The 22,608-nt window shown below is 44.3% G+C and overlaps 1 protein-coding gene across 2 annotated transcripts in view; it reads left to right on the forward strand.

Annotated features, from left to right (window-relative positions):
* Positions 1-3,129: 3,129 nt before the first annotated feature.
* The window catches only part of syn3 (synapsin III), a 52,338-nt gene continuing 32,859 nt past the window's right edge, over positions 3,130-22,608 (forward strand). The window contains exons 1-6 of one of the 2 annotated variants that reach the window (XM_018765965.1): positions 3,130-3,228; positions 9,493-9,906; positions 14,947-15,004; positions 20,786-20,877; positions 21,950-22,106; positions 22,297-22,386. In XM_018765965.1, the coding sequence (XP_018621481.1) occupies positions 9,554-9,906; positions 14,947-15,004; positions 20,786-20,877; positions 21,950-22,106; positions 22,297-22,386 (750 nt within the window). In that variant the 5' untranslated portion in view covers positions 3,130-3,228; positions 9,493-9,553. The remainder of the gene's footprint in view (positions 3,229-9,492; positions 9,907-14,946; positions 15,005-20,785; positions 20,878-21,949; positions 22,107-22,296; positions 22,387-22,608) is intronic. The other variant, XM_018765966.1, reaches the window with a different exon arrangement.

The following is a 22,608-nucleotide window of genomic DNA, read 5'->3' on the forward strand; positions in this document are numbered from 1 at the left end:
GTTGGACCGCAGTCCTGCTCTCCGGTGGGTCTGGGGTTCAAGTCCCGCTTGGGGTGCCTTGCGGCGGACTGGCGTCCCGTCCTGGGTGTGTTCCCTTCCCCCTCCGGCCTTACGCCCTGTGTTACCGGGTAGGCTCCGGTTCCCCGTGACCCCGTAAGGGACAAGCGGTTCTGAAAATGTGTGTGTGTGTGTGTGTGTGTTTATAAATTGCCAATGAGGAATTGTGAAATGCATCTGTATGCCAAGGAATTTTCTACATATAGCAATGATGAATTGTAGAATGAATGATTTCATTAAAAACTTGTCCAAGGAGCTGGCGGCGTAGCCTGAGTATTGTCACACTGTTCCAACCCCTGTCCACCAGTTCCTCGATAACAGCTCTATTTGTTCCATGAAGTCACCCACAGGGTTTTTGCCACATTGCGGAAATGTACTGCCACCTTTTTTAATCCACCTTTAAGCACAGGTTTGCCTGCACTGTACAGTGTACTTTATGAGCTGGTGAACGGTGCAGCCAGGGGGTGGCATTTTCTGTCACGGACCACTGACCGCTGCCCCGCCGCTGCCCCGCCGCTGCCTCGACAGTAATGAAGTTCCAATCTGATTCTGATTCTTACTCTGAATTCCCTCTGAAGCTACTCTGCTCTATACATGGGTAAATCTGTGTAAGTAGCTTAATATTGCTCACTTCTTTGAAGTAAAGTGTCATACAAATAAATGAATGTGAATATAGTACACTCGGCTTTTATGTATTCTTAGGAGTTGAGCTCACAGTGGTCTATACAGGAGAAACGGCAAATACACTCTTCCAACACAGAGCCCTGCAGAACCCCCCGGTGTCTGACAAGCGTTCATTTAGTAGAACTGTGTGTATGAGCAAAGAGAAGATTGTGAGAAGTAACTGAAATTGGGCCAGCTGACCCAAATTGACCCAAACTGGCCCTGGTACCTTGGTTTTGTTATTTACAAAATGTACCTTCTCATTAACTCATCATTTTAACTGAAGGTGTATGTATGTAAAGACATGCGAGTGACAGGGCATGACGGCAGTTTCATTTTTGCTCTATAGTTGTTTGCAGTCAGTTGTCAGTAGGTTCGTGATGCTACAGTATTCAACCTGAAATGCTCGCCGAGTACCTTCCCTATGCTGAATATTGTTTACTTTCTATTTTAATTCACTCTAGAAAGTAACATCTGCCACTTTCATCCCTTCTAAACACACTCCGTATTTGTTTGCATTTTCGCTAAAGCTTTTCCACAACCATTTTGAAGAAGCTGCACAAACATTCCCCTAATGTCTGAAATACCCTGCATTATCTTGTTTTTTCTTATAATTTTAAGCATACAAAAGAGAAAGTACAAAAAGAGGAAATAAATCAGGATCTATCTATACCGCTAGTTATGTTGATTCTTAAAATCAGTCTAAATGCTTTATGTGTTTTTTTACACCCTGGGAACTGAAGTCGCATAATAATTTATTGTAATATATCACAGCAAATGCCATAACTGCTGGATGTCTGGACATTCCAAAAAGAAAGTTGAACAACAAATAGTTAATAGTAGTTAATTAGCAGTAGTTATCAGGTGGATTCACTCAGAAAAGCAACATGAAGCAATACTTTCAACAATATACAGTGCAAAGTGCATACAATTTCACCACACTTTTATCTTTTATTATTATTATAATACTGCTACATGATGCAATCTCGGGAAAGCAGCCTTAATGTTTAAAAACCAGATTTTTCCCCATGTATGCTTCAGGCTCACTGAATAGCAATATTGTGTACATAACTGCACAATGCACGTATTTTGTGTTTTAATCCCAACATTTGTAGAATTTACTGAAACTGTAATTAATTCAATCATCACAACTGAATCAGGTGTAAATCAAAGGGTCAGCATTTCTCAGTCTCTCATATCGATTGCTGGTGTCCCATGAGGGATAAGTCGAACTTTAACTGTTCATTGCGTTCATCGCCAAGAAATTTTAAGTTGCCACTGAATTAACTTTGAAAGTCAAATAAGTGAATTGTACAAAATGAGTACTTTCAGCACATCTGTTTTCAGTGTCACATGATGACAAAATATTGTTTTTAATAGCATTGACAGTATGATTGGAGATGGGTCCCGAGGTATGGAATAGACACTACAGAATTCAAAATTTTTGCCAATATAATGAAAAGTAGGAGCATTTGCATATACTGTATTTATATTTATCATTAAACTAAATGGAAATGTGCCTGCTCAAAGATGCGTAGAAAATTTACACAGGCCTGGATTAGCCTTGCTTTGTTGAGGCTGAAACATTGTTGTGGCCTGTAAATTACTGAATGGCTTTACACTTGTAGAGATTAACGTTTGATCGATATGACCTATGAACTCTTTTCGGGATAGTGTTCTTTTTGGAAGAGGGACGCAGTGTAGCTAATAGAACAGAACCATATGAGCTGCTCAAGAGGCTGGTGTGCAACACAAAACATCACACATTCACATTGTTAAAAAAAAAATAAAGAAAAATTATACACACACACACTTTCTGAACCGCTAGTCCCATACGGGGTCGCAGGGAACCGGAGCCTAACCCGGCAACTCAGGGCGTAAGGCTGGAGAGGGAGGGAACACACCCAGGACAGGACACCAGTCCATCACAAGGCACCCCAAGCAGGACTCGAACCCCAGACCCACCAGAGAGCAGGACCCGGTCCAACCCACTGCTCCACCGCACCCCCCTATAAAAATTATAACTCATGTTAAATAGATATATCCAAACACATGATATTTTTCTTCTTGGCACCCCGGTTGCCACCATTTCATACATTCGCGGAGCGGACCGGCCCACGGACTGTACATACAGTAACACGCACGTACCATGTGCTAATATGTCTATACGTACAACGGCTGAGGGTGCAACCGGATCGATGTCCTCCTAATATATTCATAACGTGTATAATTCGCCAATGGCATTAGGGGCTGTCACGTGACTTTCTCAATGAGCCAATGAGATGATTCGCATTGCTCTTCACCGAGCTAATAAGCTAATAAGCGAATTGCATGGGTGGGGAAGGAAGGGGGTCTGCACAGCGAACCAATGACAAGCGAGGAGTGCTGCCGAACGAAGGTGATCCGTGGGGCATTTTCCCGGCATGCTCCGCGGTGGAGGGAGGGAGGCGCGGAGCAGGTAGAGTGCGCTGCTGTGTCAGAGCCTCGGAGAGGAGCATCTCTGCGCGGGTAAGTATAACACTTTACAAGATTAAATATTTTCCGCCATTCAGCGAACCAGAGCCGAGAGGCCTTATGGAATGCGGTGTATATTTTTCATGCGCAGCTCCTGCATGGTGTCGTCTCTTCGAGGACGTGCCGTTGACGGTTGTGCGGACACCAAGAAAGACTAGTCAGTCAGTGTGACATAAATCAATTGAGCGGGACCAATTTGTCAGGGGCTGCATGATGATATGAACGTTAAACGACTCGAGTTGTTTTCTTTTTTTCAGAGCAGGACAGCAGGATAAGGCTCCAATTTTGACTTTTATTGTTATTGTGAAGGAGACTGTGACTCTGACTCTTAGTCTTATTATATTATGCCTGACTGAGACCGTTGTGATCAGTGATGTAATGACTGGAACAGACCGTGATGTCACAGAGAGCGTGGTGACTTCTTGTCTTGGGACTGACTGACACTGTCTGTGACTGTCACTATGACTGCGACTATTATTATGACCATGACCATGACTGAGACTGTGCCCGAGACCGTTAGCGTTACTGTTATTTTAATCAGTGTCACCCTGACTGCTACTACTATTATAATAATGGCTGTGACTGTCACTGTGGCTGTGCTATACTTGTTGAATATTTCACTGCAGTGAGGATGGATATTCCCTCCTCCGTCCAAGGCTGCTGACATTTGCAGCGGCGGTAGAAAAGGAACCCCGGGACTCCCGAGCCGCCGCGTGCGCAGGCAGGGCACCTGTTCCAAAGACTGCTGCTCTCAGTGTGTCCCTGCATGCGCTCCTCTTGATTTTCTCTAGTCCCCGTATTCTGCTGTTTGATTAACGTCGATGAGCAAATTTCAAATGTTTTGAGACCAGCGGCTATTCAACTTACGAGCAGCGTGAATTCCAGTCTTTATGCTCATCGCTTCAGAGTCACTTTTCCTCCAAAATCTCACTCACACACACATTTTCTGAACCACTTGTCCCCTTTGGGGTCGCGGGGAGCCAGAGCCTAACCCGGTAACACAGGGCGTAAGGCCGGAGGGGGAGGGGACACACCCAGGACGGGACGCCAGTCCGTCACAAGGCACCCCAAGCGGGACTCGAACCCCAGACCCACCGGATTGCAGGACCCGGCCCAACCCACTGCGCCGCCGTGCCCCCTTCCGTTAAAAATATCACTCAATAAAACCTAATAATGCGATCTGTATCAATATACCATCTGTCATCCTAGCCCATAAACACAGTTTGCGCTCTCTTTGCCACAACCAGAAAGTGTATTTCATTGACAAATATTGTGATTTCTAACTTTGCAATGGCTGTTTTTCACTCGCAGTAAGCCATGTAAGCAGGCTCATGTCACACACACACTGGGAGCCTCACACCTTTGTCCGGTGGTTTGTCTTCAAGCAGCAGCAGCCTGTGCTCATACTGAAGTCCGTTGGGACATGTGACAGTGAGTAAGGGCTGCTGACCACCTGCAGTGAAATGTGACCCTCATTATTCCACCCCCCGTTGGAGCCCCAGGTGCATATGCTGAGTTGATACTTGTTTGGGCACAAGAGGCATAGTGAGGGATCACTGTATGCTGCAGAAAAGCTTCAGCTTTGCACTGCAACTGTTTTTGTTATAAGTATCCAGATTAAGTATGAAATTTACATTTATTCATTTGGCAGATGGGTTTCTCCAAAGCTACGTATATCTCAGAGAACAATTTAAAAAGTGCATTACACCAACAGAAGGAGAGATTTGGATGTAGACATGTGATGCTTGAGCACGGTCCACCATATAAACCCATATATGAGCAAGTTTGTGTAGTGTCTATATCTTTCTCGTTTTGTATCTCCAGAAGGTGTCTTGTTAAATGTGTCAAATGTATTTTTTTTTACCAGCTGGAGTGAAAGAATTTAAAATTAATGACAATTTTGTCACAAAAAACAGCGTACTGGGATCCAAAGAATTCTGTGCTCAGATGAAAAATGCATTCATTATAATTTCTAAAATAATTAAAATGAGTGAAATTCAAAAATGATCATGTTATATGCAGTATGTGATTAGTTCTCTAGATTTTACATGTAAGACAGACTGCAGGGAATGTGTGTGAGGAAGCAGCAGAAGTGTTTCAATTCAGATGTGGTGTAAAGTGTTTTCTTGTCCAGTGCTGTGTCCAGGGGCAATTTCTGTCCAAAAAAGAAGTAAAGTGGTTGCTTAGCGACTGTCACTTGTGGACTAAGATAGATTACAGTTTTGGTCATTTGCACTGCTGCATATTTTACAGAAGGGGTACTACGTAACTCCTTAACCGCTGTGTTACATGTTGTTATAGGGTGTATTCTTTTGTCGCGCTTTATATTACTGCAATTTTTTTTGTCAAGTGGCCGACAGAGTTGAATTTAATAAGATTTGTGCAGGTTTTATTTTTTTAAGTGATTTGATGGGTTGCTCTAACTTTATTAATTTTTCACACATGGAGTATGCTAATGATGCATGAATTATTCCAACAACAAGTTAAAGGTTTGAAAGGAAATTTAAAAATGTCATAGGGCTCATTTTATTTAAGTGCACTCAAAGTATAATTGCTCTGAAATATTGCAGTCTTCCTAAAATTGCCGCTGAAGAATTGCGAATGAACATCCATTTGTGAAATTAAGACCTTAGAAAGTTCAGAAACACGTGTTAAGTCAAATTAACTGGGGACACATCATCCTATTTGTGACGCGTTCATTGTCATCTTTGCCTGTCTCTCTCAGTCCACATGAGCTGAGTATCTACTCTACAGAACAAGATATATTAAGGGGTTGCTCTCACACTGTTGGTGTAGCTAGCTTGGAAACTGTTCGCTTTGGCTTTGCATGTCACCCTTCTGTGCCTCCGGTCTTAGCCTGAATGCAGAGACCTGCAGCCGTTGGACAGTTACACGTGCCTGTCCCACCCGTGCTTGAAAGGTAACAGTTAGGCTTTCTGGAGTAATGATCATGGTGCATAGTGTGGCCGCATCGACAGAGATGTCTTTCCTAATTGCCGAGTAGAACTGTGTGCACAGCTGGTTGATGATCACACCTCGCGTCAAGTGAAAAGCTTCATGTAAACTGAGTTATTAGTAGGAGATGGGGTGGGAATGTGCTGGTAGGGAAGGCACTGGGAAACTCAAAGGTTTACCATGTTTCTACAGATGCACCGGTGCATTGTGGCATGTTGGCTTTAGGTCCTGCTCTATCCATTTGAGTTTTACATCTCTTTGGGGTCAACAGCTGGTTTAAAGATTGGGCATTTGGACGCACAGGTTTTAATCCCACCTGCTCTAGTAATACCAATTTTACCTGAGTTGACACAGTAAAAATTGCCCCGCTGTTTAAATGGTAAACAAGTGCCAGTGGCTTAACGTTGCATGTCACTTTGGAGAAAAGTGTCATATAACTGAATAAATGTGAAGAGGGTTTGGAAAATCAGATTAGGCATGATTAAAGCATTAAAAAGGCAGTCCTGACATTAAGTACTTTTTCGATTTTGAAACCACTTTAAATGGCACAAGTAACTGTGGGATTGTTTCCCATTAGAACAGTGCAGGACTGTCAAGCTTGGTGGTTTGTTTATGCGCCTGTGTGTGTGTGCGCCTGTGTGTGCGCGCCCATTTATCTGGTCCACATGTGTGTTCTCTGGTGCCAGAAAGGACTAAAGGCCACCTTTGTCCAGTGTGACAGTGAATGTGAAGTCCTGTGGGCTGTGGCGGTAGCGGCGGCCTACCCAACACACATTTCAGCACCTCGTCCTGCGGACAGCGCCACCTGTTATAAGCCATCTGACTGTCTCATGCCAAGAGATGCACAGCTCTTGAATAACCTTCTAAAAGACAGAAAGGCCCTATGAATCAGACTGCTAAGTGACTGGCTTCAACTTTACAGGCTTTATTTCAGCAATAATCATGAATCTCAATGATTTTTGTCAACATAAGTTTTTGAGATCAGCATGTATATAAACATGACCTTATGACTTATTATATTCCTTATCGAATAACTATCACAAAGGATATCTAATTTTGCTATGTTGTAAAATTGGATAATAAACTGGTGTAATTTAGGTTGAGTAATATTAATTACTTAATGCAATAATGGTTTGTCCAGACAAACCTGTAACCTGGGTTGCATGTTAATATGCTTTCACCTCCAACTGCTACCAGCTGGTTTGTGTGAAGTTTCCTGGTTTAAAAATAATTCAGTCTCCAAATACTGTGCTATAGTGTTTCTGCTAAAAAAGAAACTCATTTAAACATTTAAAAGGGTAACTATGGATTGATTTAAATGTGGCTTCAGTGCCCATGCTGAACCTTTAAACTGAGTGCTTTTATACAATAACAGCACTAATAGCTGCTTGATGCAGCGTTTTGTATTTTTAGAGATGGCAAATAAGTCAGTGGTTGCTAGGTGACTATTTCCCAGTGGTGCATATTTGGTGGATAAATACTAACACTTATTGGCATGTTATTTATTGTGTCTCAGTTTAACAGGTTTTATTGTGATATAATATAGATTCATTACATAACAGAATAGTTGTCCACAAAGCACTATAAATGTTTCCTTCAATAAGTCTTCAGCCTTCAAATGCAGTGTGTGGTTTCCTTTGGGTTTAATAAAGCCTTTGTCTGTGTATTTGTCAGTTGATTGATCGGGGTAGAATGGCGTGAATTACATGCCCTTCAGAAGTAAATGTGTGTTATTTCCCTGTGATTGGCTGATTGTTGCACCCCTTCTTTTCCTCTCAATCCACACTGTGGAGGACACCAGAATGTTTTGTGGTTCTAGTCCAAGGTACTGTCTGCGGTAGTTGATGAAAGTATTTACCCTGAATGCTTTTGGTTAAAATAACCTTATTGTATAAATGGGACTCGGTGACTCTAGGATGAGGACATTTTTGGTATAGATTTTGGAGACACATGGGAGGATGGATGTGCATCTCAGTGCTAATAGTGCTGAACCACTCTAGCCCCCATGAAGAATCCACACGAATCCTGCTGGTGTGCCTATCAGCACTCGCTGAGTCACATTTAATGAAATGCTGCCAGCAAGTCTGAAATTGTTGCAGTGTCCCGCATATTACTGCAAAAACTATACATTAATTTACCTGTTAGTGATTAGGACTGTGACCCTGGGGAGGGGTACAGCATCACATTCCACCAGGAGCTTTGTACCTCCTCAGTAACAGTGGGCACCATTGTGCATTAAGGTTTACCACTGTAAAGGTACTCCCATGATAGTGTGGGTTTAAAAAAAGGTCTGAAAATGAAGCCGGTAATATTAAAGTAGTAATAGTGAGGCTGTTCAGGAGATGTATTTCACACATCTTTGCTCCCAGATGACCGTAAGTATAGTGCGCAGGTGGAAAATAGCTTATTTGTAACAGGAAGAACACCTGGTCTGCTCTTTTTCATAATGAAACTAGAAAGGAATACAAGCAGCATCAGAAGAAGCTGAAACAAAGAAAAAAAATATGCAGAAGATAAACCGATGGTCAAAAATGAGAAATTAAACGCAGTATTCACCTTGCTCTTTGGTCTTTAACACTTACCTTACTGTCGGGTGGGTAGGTTCAACAGTGAGCCAGTGACCATGCTCACAGTTGGATCATTGGGAACTTTGTTACTATGCTGTTGGTGGACCTGTTGTCACAGTATGCCACTGCCTTCAGTATAACTCTCATATACAGTAGGTGCAGGTGCTCGAAACGGGCAGCAGACATATGATAGGTTGTTGCTTGGCTTGTATCTTTGAATGTCTTTCTCTGATATTAAGTGTAGGGGAAATACATATAACTTAATTGATTCAGAGAAAAATTGCAGGAGGCAACAACAGCACACAATCAATAACAGTGACAGAGACACCGGAATCACGGCATAAGTAAATGATCACATGTAGATAGGTACATAAAAATGAAAAAATAAAAATAAATGAGTAACTCAGATAAGTGAGGACCAGTTGGACAGTAGGATGGCTCTTTATTATATTTATTAGACACCTTTCTCCAAAGCAATGTGCAGTGACTAGTAACTAGTATTTACCTGACACCTTAATCAAGACTAGACTCCCTACAATAATTTGTATATCTGTTGCCAGAGCGTTGTAACACACACACACACTTTGGGAAGGTTAGTCACCAGTTTACTTGAAATGCATCTCTGTGGACTGTGCTGGGAAACAAGAGTATTTGGAGGAAACCCATACAGACTCGGAGAACTTGCAGACTCCGCACAGTAATATAACATGTAACTCCTCAACGTTTTGTCTTCCAGCAGTGTGACCTCAGCCAAGGAGCTGTGCAGCCCTTACCTCCTACATCAAGCCCCAGGCACCATGAACTACCTGCGCAGGCGTCTGTCCGACAGTAGCTTCGTGGCAAACCTGCCCAGTGGCTACATGTCGGACCTGCAGCGGCCGTCAAGCCCCTCCAGCTCACCAGCGTCCCCCGCCTCACAGCGACGGGCCCAGCAGCACTCTGCCCCGGCCTCCTCGTCCGCCTCCTCCTCCGGTGGCTTCCTCAGCTCTTTCTCCAGCGTGGTGAGGAATGCCCAGAACGCCACCCTGGGGCAGACGGAGACCCCCCAGCCGGCCCCCATGCCAGCGCTCGTCCCGATGCCAGCGTGTCCGGTACCCGTGGTACGCAAGCCCAGGGTGCTGCTGGTTATCGGAGAGCTGCACACAGACTGGTAAGAGCACCCAGCTGGTGTCACTGTTGCCCCCTTTCCTCTGGAGCAGGGCTCTGCACTCCCTTCAGTAGCAGACACCACATACACCCACCTGAGTCCTTAAACACTCATCTGAAGTTACGTTCTGGGGGAATGCTTCATCTCTGTCTCAGAATTGTTACACTAGAGGGAGGGCTTTGCATGGGGGCTGGGGGTGTCTGCTCTGGTACTAAAACGCTGCCATATCCTTGTATCAGTGGTCTGATGTGTCCAGTGCATGTGTTTCGGTAGACTGTACCGCAGAGGTGTACAGTGCCGGACAGTACACTGCAATAACACAATATTTATTTATTTATTTTATTTATTTTATTTAGCTTGTACTTACTGTCCTTTGCTGCCGCATGTATTTTAGTTTCTCTTCAACTGACAGCTTTGTACAAGGCAACTTATGGTGTTGTTGCTCCCACCCATCCCTTGCATAATGGAGTTGCTACAGTCTGTGAAATTCTGTCAGTTCCTATTGATGTAATTTAAGTACCCGAGTTAATAGTCAAAGGTTCACATCCCACCTCCTGTTACATTAAGAATTGCCGTTTGGGCCTCCTATTTACGAGACAACAGCAGTATGTTTACATTTACAGAAAACAACAATTAGCTACTACTTTACTTGAAGCACCCTAAATTTTAAAGATTTAAACAAAATAATAAAATTTAATAATAAAAAGATTCTTCCATTGAAAAGAAATATTGACTAACTTGTCCGTTAAAATAATAAAAAAACAATACTGTCCAATAAAGTTTTTAGCTGCGAAGGCACCTTCAGTTTGTTTCAAGAGGGTGCAGTTGTGTGCTTGTGGACAGAAGGTGGCGCTAGTGAACAACATAAAGCTCTTTAATGGCTCCCTTTCCTCCCACGTGGGATGGAGCAATGCCGCTGCGTCACTTTCAGTGAATGTTGCATCTTGCACACCAATCCATGCATTCAGTGAATACGAGAACAGGCACTTTATTTAGTACCGTGGTAAATGTACAGCTCTGACCGCAGTCCTGTGTCTCCAGGGCCAACATGTGCCCCCTGGCAGCAGTGAAGGGCACAAGCTGGTGAAATATACACATGGGCCACAGATGGTGGAGCACCGCTTCCCCACACTGCCCACGGTGACGTTTCCAACGTTTCTGCTCAGAAACAACAGCCGTTGTCATGAACGCACACGGGAGAGAAACTACAGCTCTGCCATGGGGTGGCCTCATCTGGGCTTCGCAGTAATGAAAACTACTGAAGGGCCACAGTCCTTTCTTAGTGGCTAGCGCCGGTGCCTCACGGCACCTCCAGCTGGACATAAGTTCAATCCCCCTGCTGTGCGAGGAGTCTGCATGTGCGTGTGGTTTTCACTCCACAAGAACGAAGATGTGTTTCCGAACTGGTGACCCTGAACTATACCCACTGTGTGTGTGTGTGTGTGTGTGTGTGTGTGTGTGTGTGTGTGTGTGTGTGTGTGTGTGTATTTTTTGCTGTGCTGTACAGATGTGCAAATGACTCTAGGTAGTTTACTGCACTGTATCGATCAGTGTATATCACCTTGGGCAAAGGTAAAGGTACCAGCTAAATACAACATAATAATCGCTGATGAAAAAAACGTGCTAAATGAATAGATGTAAGCGCACCCTGTGAAGGACACATCAGTATTGTTGATCAGCGTTTGGCTTGCTGAGGACCTCACAGAGTGTGTGTGTTTCTTCTTGGGAGCAGTGCTTCGCCCAGGAGAGGAGAAATGGTCGCGTTCATTAAACAGGTGCTGTGTGCCATTTCCCTCAGGGCCTATACAGTACACAGTGAATTAGAGTGAGAAATGCACGGGTTAATGTGCGCAGTGAGATACATTTACATTTATGTTTGCATTTATTCATGTAGCAGATGCTCTTCTCCAAAACAATGTACATTTCTGAAAACAAAACAAAAAGTGCATTATATGCAAATACACTTCAGTTCTTACAAGTAGGGAGCATTAGGGGGCATAGTGGATAAATTACCCCAGTAAAAATGAAATAAAAATAATAAAAATTCAATTCAGTAAATATTACCCAGCTGTATGAAACGGATGTAATCAGAGTAAATGTAAATGGAAACCAGAGTAAGCAGCTTAACACTGGAAGTTGCTTTAGAGAAAAGCATGAGAACTGAATAAATAATAAATGAAAAAGTACATTGCAGTAATATGATCTCAGATAATTCTTTCTCATGCCAAACACCAAAACAGGAGACAAAACTGTTTGTTTGTTCATTGTTGCAACTCAGTCTCGCTGATGGCAGGATGTTTGCTGGACATTATGGCCATAATGAGCGAAGTAGACTGAAAGAATAAGGTCAGAAGGGTTAAATTCCCTTCAGTATGAGATGTATTTTGGAGGAAATGTGCAGCTAGAAGCCGTGAGGAAGACGTGCATCCCGGGTCATGAAGAAGTCTGTTTTGTCTGTGGGAAAGTGCTCCCTTCCCCCCGGGGCATTCCAGCCGAGCCTCTGAGGGTATCTGAGGAAACCTGGCCTTGGTGGCCGGCCGGACTCCTGCGCGGGGCACAAAGGGGCTCACAGCTCAGCCTCTGCGAGCACATTTCTCTCGGCCGCTCTGACACTGGCACTGTGAGCAGGTTCGCCCTCTGTGTGTGAGGTCCAAGCCCAGGCCCTGCACTGGGAAACACCGCGCAGTACAAAGCTGCCTTCTGCCTTCTCACTCCCTTTTTTTTTTTTTTTTGTTTATGATTTTGAGTCTTGTTTAATTTGTTCTCAATGTACATTAATACTGTTTTTACACAGAGTCCATTTAAGCTAAAATATCCCAAATGTAACATGGTAAAATATCCCAGATCTCATTGTAATGGACACAGTTACTTATGTTCTGTTATAATGTTAATTATTAATCCAAAAAAAAAAACAAGGCAGAAGTCAAAATAAATCAATGAAACAATGCAAGTGAAGTCACACTCAGTAAACAAACTGATGCTTTTTGCACAGTCTAAACAGGGCCATGTTTACCAAGAATATAATAGGATGATACTAAGAAACAAGGGCTAATGGAAGTTGAGAGTTTAACACAGAACGAAACCAAACTGTAGCTGAGAAGAAGACCGCATGGTCAGCTGTCAGGAGATGTGCAAAATCGAAATTCAGTGCTCGTAAACGCGAAGAAACGCCTAGTAAGTCAATAAGGAGGCTTATTAAATGAAACCTCTCGTAAAGTCGAATTACTGTTCCCCAAATGGGCCGATCTCTGGGGGTGACTGTATTTATACTGTGGTATAACTAATTAAATGCTGTACATTTTTAATTGACACTTTTATCCTAAGCAGTGTATTGCCGGTAAGTCTTCCCTTACCATCCGAGTACTTTTTGCCTTGTGTTACGTTGGCAGTCTTCCCTTCTCTGAAGTCCTGCGCTTGCCCCATTGATGACAAGCACAGCGCACACACATCTTCGCTCACCTCACCTTGGTGACTGTGGCACCTCTCTGAGTGGTGGAGGATGTCCTGCCTCCAGCCCAGTGTAAGGAAGGTGGACCCACTCTCTCGCATCAGTGGCTGGACGTGGAAACGCAGTCAGCCTTCGCTCCGCAACGCACAAATTTCAGTAAAGGCAACAGTGAAGAAAACACAATTAAAATAAAATTAAAGCCATAAACTTGGAAGTGTGTGCGTATTTGAAAATTACTCAAAACGGAGGAAGTGTATATTAGTGAGTATTTAAAAGAAGAGTTATAGTACTGCTACTGTCCATGTTTTATATAATTGGTGTATAGAGTTTTTCCTGTGCCCAGTTCTATTTCCTGGTAAACAGCACACTTACTGTGCTGTGCAGGGATACCCATTAAAGGTAAAAACTTACAGAAACAGGGAAAGAAAGGGGAGTAAAGCAGTGAACAGCTGGAAGCTCTTAAGAGCAAGACACTGCTTTAAGTGACTGGGAGTGAGCGAGCGAGTGAGCGAGCGAGCCTGGAGCCCAGTGCACTGACACTGCCACATCTGGGAAGCAGAGCCCCTTTCGGAGGAGGGCCCGTCGCAGGCATATTCCTCCCTTCCTGCTCCAGCTTGCCAGCAGCAGCTGCTCACAGATAAAGATATATGGCGCGCTCGTTTCTTTGACGGAATGATGTTCGGCCCGGGCTCGACCTGAGGGTCCGCAAAACGCTGCTGTCGCACACTTGGAATCGGCAGCCGCATGACGCTTCCCGTGTGAACATTCCTCCGAGTTCTAGGATCGGGGTGGCTGTAAACGCGCGACGACGGTGGCCCCAGAACATGAAGCCCTACGCTGTAATCACACTTGTCCGTTTCTAAGAACCTATATTCAAGAGAAGGAAAAAATAATGTGCTGCTTTATCCTGCTTTGGCGTTAAGGTGCAGCTTTGCTCTCCTCTGCTGTTTCCCACAAGAACTTGGCAGTACTCAGAACTGAGGGATGCCACTTTTGTTTTCCCCATTAGAGCTATAAAGGTACAAAAACTAATGAAGAACTGTGAAAGGGCAGGCTGATCGTATTGCATGATAACACACAAGTCTTGGAAGATGAATAATTATTATCTGGAGAATGGTATTTAAAGTATTTCCAAAAGCCATTAAATGGAGTGGAAGTTACACAAACGGGCTGCTTACCCTTGAGTCCAATTTAGACTAAACTTTGCACACATGTTGAGCGCAAAGCTTTAGAGCCACCACATTCCTCTCTTGTGGATATTATTCCCCTAATTTTTCAAACGCTAATGTGACTGTAGTCCAGAGCTGGCTGTGACCGCTTCACCTGAACCGATTCCTCGGCTGCTGCCGTTTACCATAGTGCCACTGCATGGTAAGCGGAGGAATGTCGCTGTGATGAGGACTGCGCCCCCTAGGTTGCAGTAGTTTCAGGGCCACATTTCAGCAGTCATGGGCTTTCCTTAGCACTTCTTATCGGTAGGAGCCCCCGCGGTGCCACTGCATGGATAATTTCATGTACACATCAACGGTGTGCTTGGACCGCGGTGCTACTCGCAGACGGTCTCCAGTGTCTCGCCTCTTCTTGTGTCTCTCCAGGGCAAAGTACTTCCGTGGAAAAAAGCTCAACGGGACGTGCGAGATCCGCATGGAACAGGTCAGTGGAGCGAGTGGTCCTTGTGCGAGTGTGTGTAACAGTGCCTCTCATTCATGCTCTTGCAGGTTTATGGTGGAAACTCAAGTCGGTTCCACAGCGAACGGTCACGCTGACTCACTGAGTGCTCATCCTCAAGACCCTGAGGTCATAGGCCAAGCTCCCGAGGGTTACGCCACATTCCTGGCCTGTTACAGCAGGGCCCTTTACAATATCAGACATTAGCTGTAAAGTATCAGTCAGTATTCATGGAAAAGGGTGGAGAGGTATGAATTACCTCTGTCCCAGGCCCAAGTCTGCTTACCATTAAAAAAGAAACATTTTCCTTTACTTTACTGTTGTATTACCACTCCACAATTTAGTGCACTGATGTCAGTCTTGAAGCACCTCCAACCTTTCAGCATGAATATTATAAAAATTCCCTCTTGTGAATCATCGTAGAATCCTCTTTTTGGAAGGCGATGAAGTGAAAACAGTGAAATAAATGCAGCGTGGTGCCTTTCCCCTTTTTCTATCTGCATATGGAACTTCACAAAGTCAATATGTCATAATTAATGGATGGACTCTTCCAGCTCCCATGTGTGCTGGCTTGGCCAGATGTTGCGGAGCCTCTGCACTCTGCTGGTGTGTTCACTGGTGCACACAGGATGGACCTGACTGTCAGTTCTGCGTGTGTGTGTGCGCATTTCACCCATTTATGCCGTGAAACTGGCAATTCTGTTTCTGTTTTGGTTTCAGGTGTGACACGGCAAAGCGCTGAAATGTTCTTTCCTCCGAGTTCTTACGAATCGTTTGATGTGTTGATTATGACTGAAAATGTCCGAGACTTATAGGCTTACTTATTAAAGCTGACAAAGAAATATCTGTTTATTTAGTATGCATGCAAAAAGCTGTGGATGTGCGTGAGTGCAGAAGAGCTGTACAATCGCTGCTGACGTCTTGTACGCTTTTTGGCTGCCAACAAAGAAGCAGAAACTGGTCCAAGTTTCTCCACTGCTTTATGCCCAGTTTCATCCTCCTTTATCCTGAGCCTTTTTATTGTGACACTCACTAAGGGCTAATTGCCCCGAGAGGTCCTCTGCTGTGTGTTTTTCAGCACTATTGACATCTTCCTTCCAGATATTGAACTGCTGAGATGATCTGTGTGTGAGAGGCAGTGCTCCACCAAGCTGCTGCAGTAATATTGTCCTCCAAGGCCTATTTGCCCAGCTGTTTTTGCCCCATGCTCTGGCTGCTTTCCAGCACCCACATGGCTGCCCCTGCACAGCTCAGCTGCCCTTATAAAGGCAGGCAATCAGCTCTGGAGCTACTCCTGCTGCTTCACACACAGTGAGTGGCGCCTCATTGCCACATCACGCTAACTGGGTCCTATTGCCTCCCCCTTCTGACAGAGTTGGAAAGTTAAAGCACATCATGTTTTGGATCACTCTGTTATCGTAGATTAGTAGAGGGCATGAAATGCATCTGTGTTTGGGTCACCCCAGTCTGAGGACTTGGACACGGGACAGCACAGGGCCCAGCAGGTGTCGCTGGAGCTTCACGGCACCTGGGTTGTGAGTTTGGACTTGGGTTTGGTCCCTGTTCGGTCAGTGTGAAGTCTACATTTTCTCTCTGGATTTGTATGGGTTTCCTCCAGGTGCTCTGGTTTCCTCACATAATCCAAACGTGTGTGTATCAGGTGGAGTTGTGACTCTAAAGTGTCCAAAGTGTGTGTGTGTGTGTGTGTGTGTGTGTGTGTGTGTGTGAGAGAGAGAGACATTGCCCTGTGATGGACTGACGTCTAACCCAGGGAGTACCCTGCCTAGCCTAGTGCCCTATGCATCTGAGAGAGGCTCTGGACCAAGTGGTTGTCAGTAATGAGTATTAGCACTACTTGTCCTGTAAAGAGTGTACATTTCTGGGGTTGAAAGCATGGAAGCATGATGGTGATGCTGCAGTCACAGGTCAATTGGCCGCATCCCTTCACACTTCACCGGAGGGGGCCTGTCTGGTTGTTAGAGCTCTGCCAGCGTAGAAGCAGCCAATGATTCTGCTTCATTTCCCTTTAGATGTCCATGGAGGAAGGTGACCTGAAGCCCTACAGTCCTGTTTGTCAAAGTGCATCACAGTGCTCTTCAAACGGGACTTTCCAGCCTCGTCTTCATATTTTATGTTGCCTTTACGGAGATTTTATTCTAGCTGCACTGTATGAATGACTGAAATTATATTGAAGTGAAAGTGCTAATCACTGTTTTGTCCATCTTTCTTTGGGACGAGGACCTGACCATAATGATGGCTGGGACGCCATTTGGTTTGTGAATGTACCACATGAACTGTGTGTATGTGTGTGTGGTGCACAATGAAGAGAGCTCTGTATGAGGTGAGGCTGTCAACAGAACAGCAGTATAGTGGAGCTCCACCGCGTCTTCTGGAAGGACAAGCTCTTGGACAATAGAATCCCTCCGAAAATGGGAGCCAGGAATAGCAGCTCCTTTTCAGGCTTTGCCTTTTTTTTAAAATGTCCCCAGGGGAGGATGGATGTTTGTTTTTGTGAAGGAGGGATGTGATTGGTCCTTCAGCACAGAGGCCCAGAGCTGGAGGTCCAAAAACAGCTTGCTGGTGATTTGAATGGTTATCGGGTCTGCATGGGCTCCGCCCCATGTTTATATCTGTTGTTACTGGAGGCTGGCTGCACAGTTTACTGTGGCTCTAGAAACAGCATGGAGCCCCATCATTGAGACAGTGCTGAACTGGACCCGTCAATGTCAACTTCAGCGTCCCATGGGGCCATTCACACTGTCTTGTTTACACCGACAAAACTGGGTTTTCAGGGGTCCTCACTGCTGTTCCTTATGATCACTCAGTTTGTTGATGGCATGGTAATATGTCACATGTATGGCCATGTATGTAGTACGTATAGGGTGCTATTTCAAAATACTGCCGCTCCCCTACACACACACACACACACACACACACACACACACACACACACACACACACACACACACACTGAAATATGGCATTATTTGAAATGTATTCAAGAATGTCATATAACAGTGGTGAAAATCTAAAGTGCTGTCAAGTTTTACACTCAGAAATTAGTCTCTCTTTCAGTATTCATAACTTTGCACTATCATGATTTTTTTTTTTTTTTAGTTCCCATTTGCTTATTTCACTATTCCCGAATACCCAAAGATGATTTCGAAACATGTTCTGTCTTTATTTGTTATCAATGAAGTGGAGACATTGACTGGAACAGTCACACACCCATTCCTGACATAATGGGCCTAATTAGGTCCAGGAAATCTCAGAGTTAGGCAAATTCCCATTGTGTGTGGGTCCAATTACTGTTATTTTGTATGGAAAAAAAAATTATCCCAGATAAAAAAAATGTCACCTAAATTTAAAACTCCAAAAGAAAAGGAAGTTTTATGGATAACAGTGATAAGAGCAACATATTTTATAAAACACTCATCCCCCATCATTGTGTCCCAAAATCAGATTTCTCAATGTATCCAACGCACAATTATTAGTATCGCTTACCATTAACAGCTTTACAGCATTTGGTGTGCTGTGGTAGACTGAGACTGAGTAGCTGGCTTGGATGTACAACAGTGAGGATGCTTGTTATATACAGGCCCATGTTTGCTGCTTAAATTGTGCATCCAATGGAAAAAAAAAAAATCTCCACACACACCAATGATTAAGAAAAGCTTTGTTAATGCAATGGAATTAATTTTAAAAAACATAATTTCCTTTTTATTTTATGGGGGGGGGAAGCACAGAAAATTAAAACAGTTAACCCATGATGTTTTTTTAATTAAGTGTGTAATGTCATTGTTATTCACTCCATTTAGTTGTATTACATTAATAATTAGTCACGATGTTAAGTGTTATTTATGGTGACTTTGGGGTAAACTTAGAATGGGCTGGGAAGTAAGCGAATTGGTAATTGTGTTCTCCAGTTTCTCAATATTCAGTCTGTTTTCAAGAATGAATTAGGAGTGTATTTGTAACAGAATGATAATTTTTCAGCTTATCATTTAATGATATATTTTCATTTAGTATCAATAACATCTTGTCCAGTCCATTGATTATTTAGCTTATGTATTTGAGTACTTTAATCACGGTCTGAACAGCAGCTGAGGACACAGCTCAGCTAGTTTCTCAGTGTAATGTGTTATTTGTTCAGTTAGAGTTTGTATCCGTTCATAAGAAGGCCAGGCTAATGAAATTCACAAATGCAGTGTTGTTCACTGTTACAGTAGGAGCTGGGCTGCAGAGACTATAAAAATAAATCCCGTGGTGCAGGAAGAGGGAGCTGCGACTCAGTGTCCAGCCAGTATTTTTAAAACCAAATCAACATAGAGAATTTGTCCTGATTGTTCCATTGTCTGCACTCTGTTTTCCTCCCGACTGCAGGAACTGGTCCAAGTAACCGAATGTGAACCGTAACCATGGCAGCCAGCGACAGCCTGTGCTGCGTGTGCATCTCTCTCGCACTCCGTATCTGTGCTGGGGCTCAGGCCAACAGCCACTTGGAGCGCAGCCTTCACGTCCGCGCTCCTATCTGGCCATCGACGTGGGCCCCGTGGGGCCCCCCTTGCTCCGCCGCGATGTTTACCGTGGGCCGTCCATTTGGTGGGGCTTGGCAGGACGCAACACGCAGATGTTCCCTTCAGCACCCCGTAACTGCAGAGGAGTGCTGGGATAAACAGGGCAGGCGAGAGCCACGTCTTCCCGTCTTGCCGGTCTGTAAATGAGATTAAGGGGTTGGGCCTCTCCCTCGTCTGTGCTCGCAGACTGTGGTAAACGAAGGCTGACGCACTTGCTTTGGCTTTGAAGTAGAGCATCCCCATAAATCGCCCATAGACTGTATGTGATGCTCACATTGATCTTTGGTAAAAACAGGTTTGTGTTGGCTAAGCGCAACCTTGTAAATAGTTGAGTGAAAAATGTGAGTCACTGTACGCTGCAGTGGTTAATTGGGAGGAAATGGCACCCGGTCATGGTTTGCTGTGCAGCGTGACTCGGGAGACACCCTGCCCGGTCACACCCTTTCCCGGACACAGTGGCGCGCTCTTGTTCTCACTGTGACGCTCGTGAGTGGTGAGAGCATCGGGCTACACCCAGCTCTCACGAGGGGCCCGCAGTTAAAAGTAGACAGGAATAGAGTGCAAGTGTGTGCTGATGTTCCCCAGTTGCTTCTTGTTTTCATGGACTTCAAAGCGGGGACACCTTTGTGTCCTGCATGATCTGCTGAGACCTTTCATTGCTCATATTTTCCTTCTATTTGCATTTCGACTTGGTAACAACAGGAATTTTTCAGTGTTTTGAACAGTAGCAGGTTGCAGTGACGTTGTGGACTGGACCCCAATGGGGGGTCAGCAAGTGGACTGGGCTGTCCCAGAGACCACGAGGGACTTTATTTTAGCACTGGGCCATTCTGATGACTTTGCTCCTCAACATCGACTCGCCTTGCTTTCTGTAGCATAATTGTCTTGTGAATTTGCTGTGATTTTGAGGGTTCATTGGTGGACACCACTATAAAAAAAAAAAAAACAAATTTTCACTTCTCATAATAAAGAAAATCAGACAATGAAGATGGTTAACGCACTAAGGAAGCACATTAGGAAATCCATGGATGGCAAACTTGCAGTCATAATAATTATATCTATGTAACACAGCCTGTGGTACATTATTACCTTCTTATATTTATTGCAATGAAGTGGACGAGGTGTTGTAGCTGGAGCGTGAGCAGCCGCTCACGCTGCTGGTGTTAAACAGTCCACCTGTCTCTTTCAGGCTGAATTCTCTGAGATAAGCATCTCATCCAACGTCAGTGGCGGCTGCACTATCGACATGCAGGTCTCGAGGGGCGGCACCAGAGTGGTCAGGTAGGACACGGGTGATGCTTCGAACCCATCTCTCCACCAACAGCTGTGTGCTCGCATGTCACTCTCCAGCAGCTCCAAAGGAGACTTACAGTCTGGGGCAAAGTATCTGTTGACTCACAGTGATGCTGCAGTGACTGGTTTATCCCCCCGCAAAAACAAGAGTGATTTGACCAACGTTATGTATATTTTCTGGGGTGCATGCTTCAGCTGCAGAGGTGAAACATGCATAATGTTTAGCTTCATAAGAGCTGTGCTCAAGAAGACATTCACTTATACTTACTTGCCTTAAAACATAAAATGTGGACCATACGCGTTCAAAGCTTCAGTGTAAACACAGGCCTTTAGGTGGGTAACTGGCAGCCCTGCTATGTCCATACATGTAAGTGATGCACAAGGACAGACAGTCTGCCCAGTGCTCCTCTGTCTTTCTGTCCTGTTCCACACTAAATGTCAGCACACCTGCTTTAACACATACTTTTCTGCTTCAGTTTGGTCACACGGGCTCTCGATAGTGGAAGGAGTACAAAGAGATGTTTGATAGTGAAAAGGAACATTGGTTTATCAATTATTGTCATCAAAACTCAGTTTAGTAAGTTGAACACTGCTGGAGCCATGAAAAGAAAGACTTATTCATGGTTTCACAGTAAGGTATACATGACCCAAAAGGGCTTCATGTCTCAAGGGTAATATTTCATCTTTGTGGCCAAACATGCAGGAGCACATGCTGCCCTATAGTACCACTAAGCAAAAGCGATGCTTTATGCTGTGTGCTCATCCCTCAACTTCACATGATTACAGATTTGTCGGTGATGAAAAAAATTTGCTACCATTTATACACCATTCTTTGCTCTGGCAGCTTTAATACTATTCATGACATTTTTCTTTATTAATCCATGGGTGTTGCAAGGAATACATTTTTTATCTCTATTAACATGATGTGAGTAGCTCATATCAAATCGTAGGCATGCATTCGGTTTCATTCCATCAGAAATGCGATGTTATATATTTTAAGTGTAGTGCAAATGGAGGGAGCGGTAGATAAACGTTTGGTCTACGATGTCTTTCCATGCAGGTCTTTCAAACCAGACTTTGTTCTGATTCGCCAGCATGCCTATAGCATGACCCCCGGTGAGGACTTCCGGAGCCACGTAATTGGCCTGCAGTTCGGGGGTGTCCCCAGTGTCAACTCCCTCTTTTCCATATACAACTTCTGCAGCAAGCCATGGGTGGTACGTGAGCATTTCGCTCCCTTTGATTTGCACTCCTCAGGGGAGCTGTAACAGCTGCCCTTCAATAGTGTAAAGTGCCACAGAGATTTTCGATGAAACTCAATATATTGAGAGAAAAGTTGTCCTATGAGGCGATGCGCGCACAGTGTTACTTTGCATGTCAGTGATGTGCTCTTCTTGCATTGCCCAGTTTTCACAGATGATCAGGCTCTACCGCTCGCTGGGCCCTGAGAAGTTCCCTCTGAATGAGCAGACCTTCTACCCAAGTCACAGCCAGATGGTGAGTAGGGCATCCTGGACGTATACACGAAACGTGCTCTTCACCAACCCCCTTTCCCCTCCCACTAACGCAAAATACAAAACATGGGACAAGTTATCACCTACAAATTTTCAGCTTTGTTGCATCCCTTATTTATTGCCAGTAATGTTCTGGTGCTGGGCTTCAGTTGTATTGTCAAGCCTAATTCGATGTTTTTACATGGTACTTTGCGTGTGTTACAAA

Source organism: Scleropages formosus, chromosome 5, assembly GCF_900964775.1.
Source record: "Scleropages formosus chromosome 5, fSclFor1.1, whole genome shotgun sequence".
Lineage (NCBI taxonomy): Eukaryota > Metazoa > Chordata > Actinopteri > Osteoglossiformes > Osteoglossidae > Scleropages > Scleropages formosus.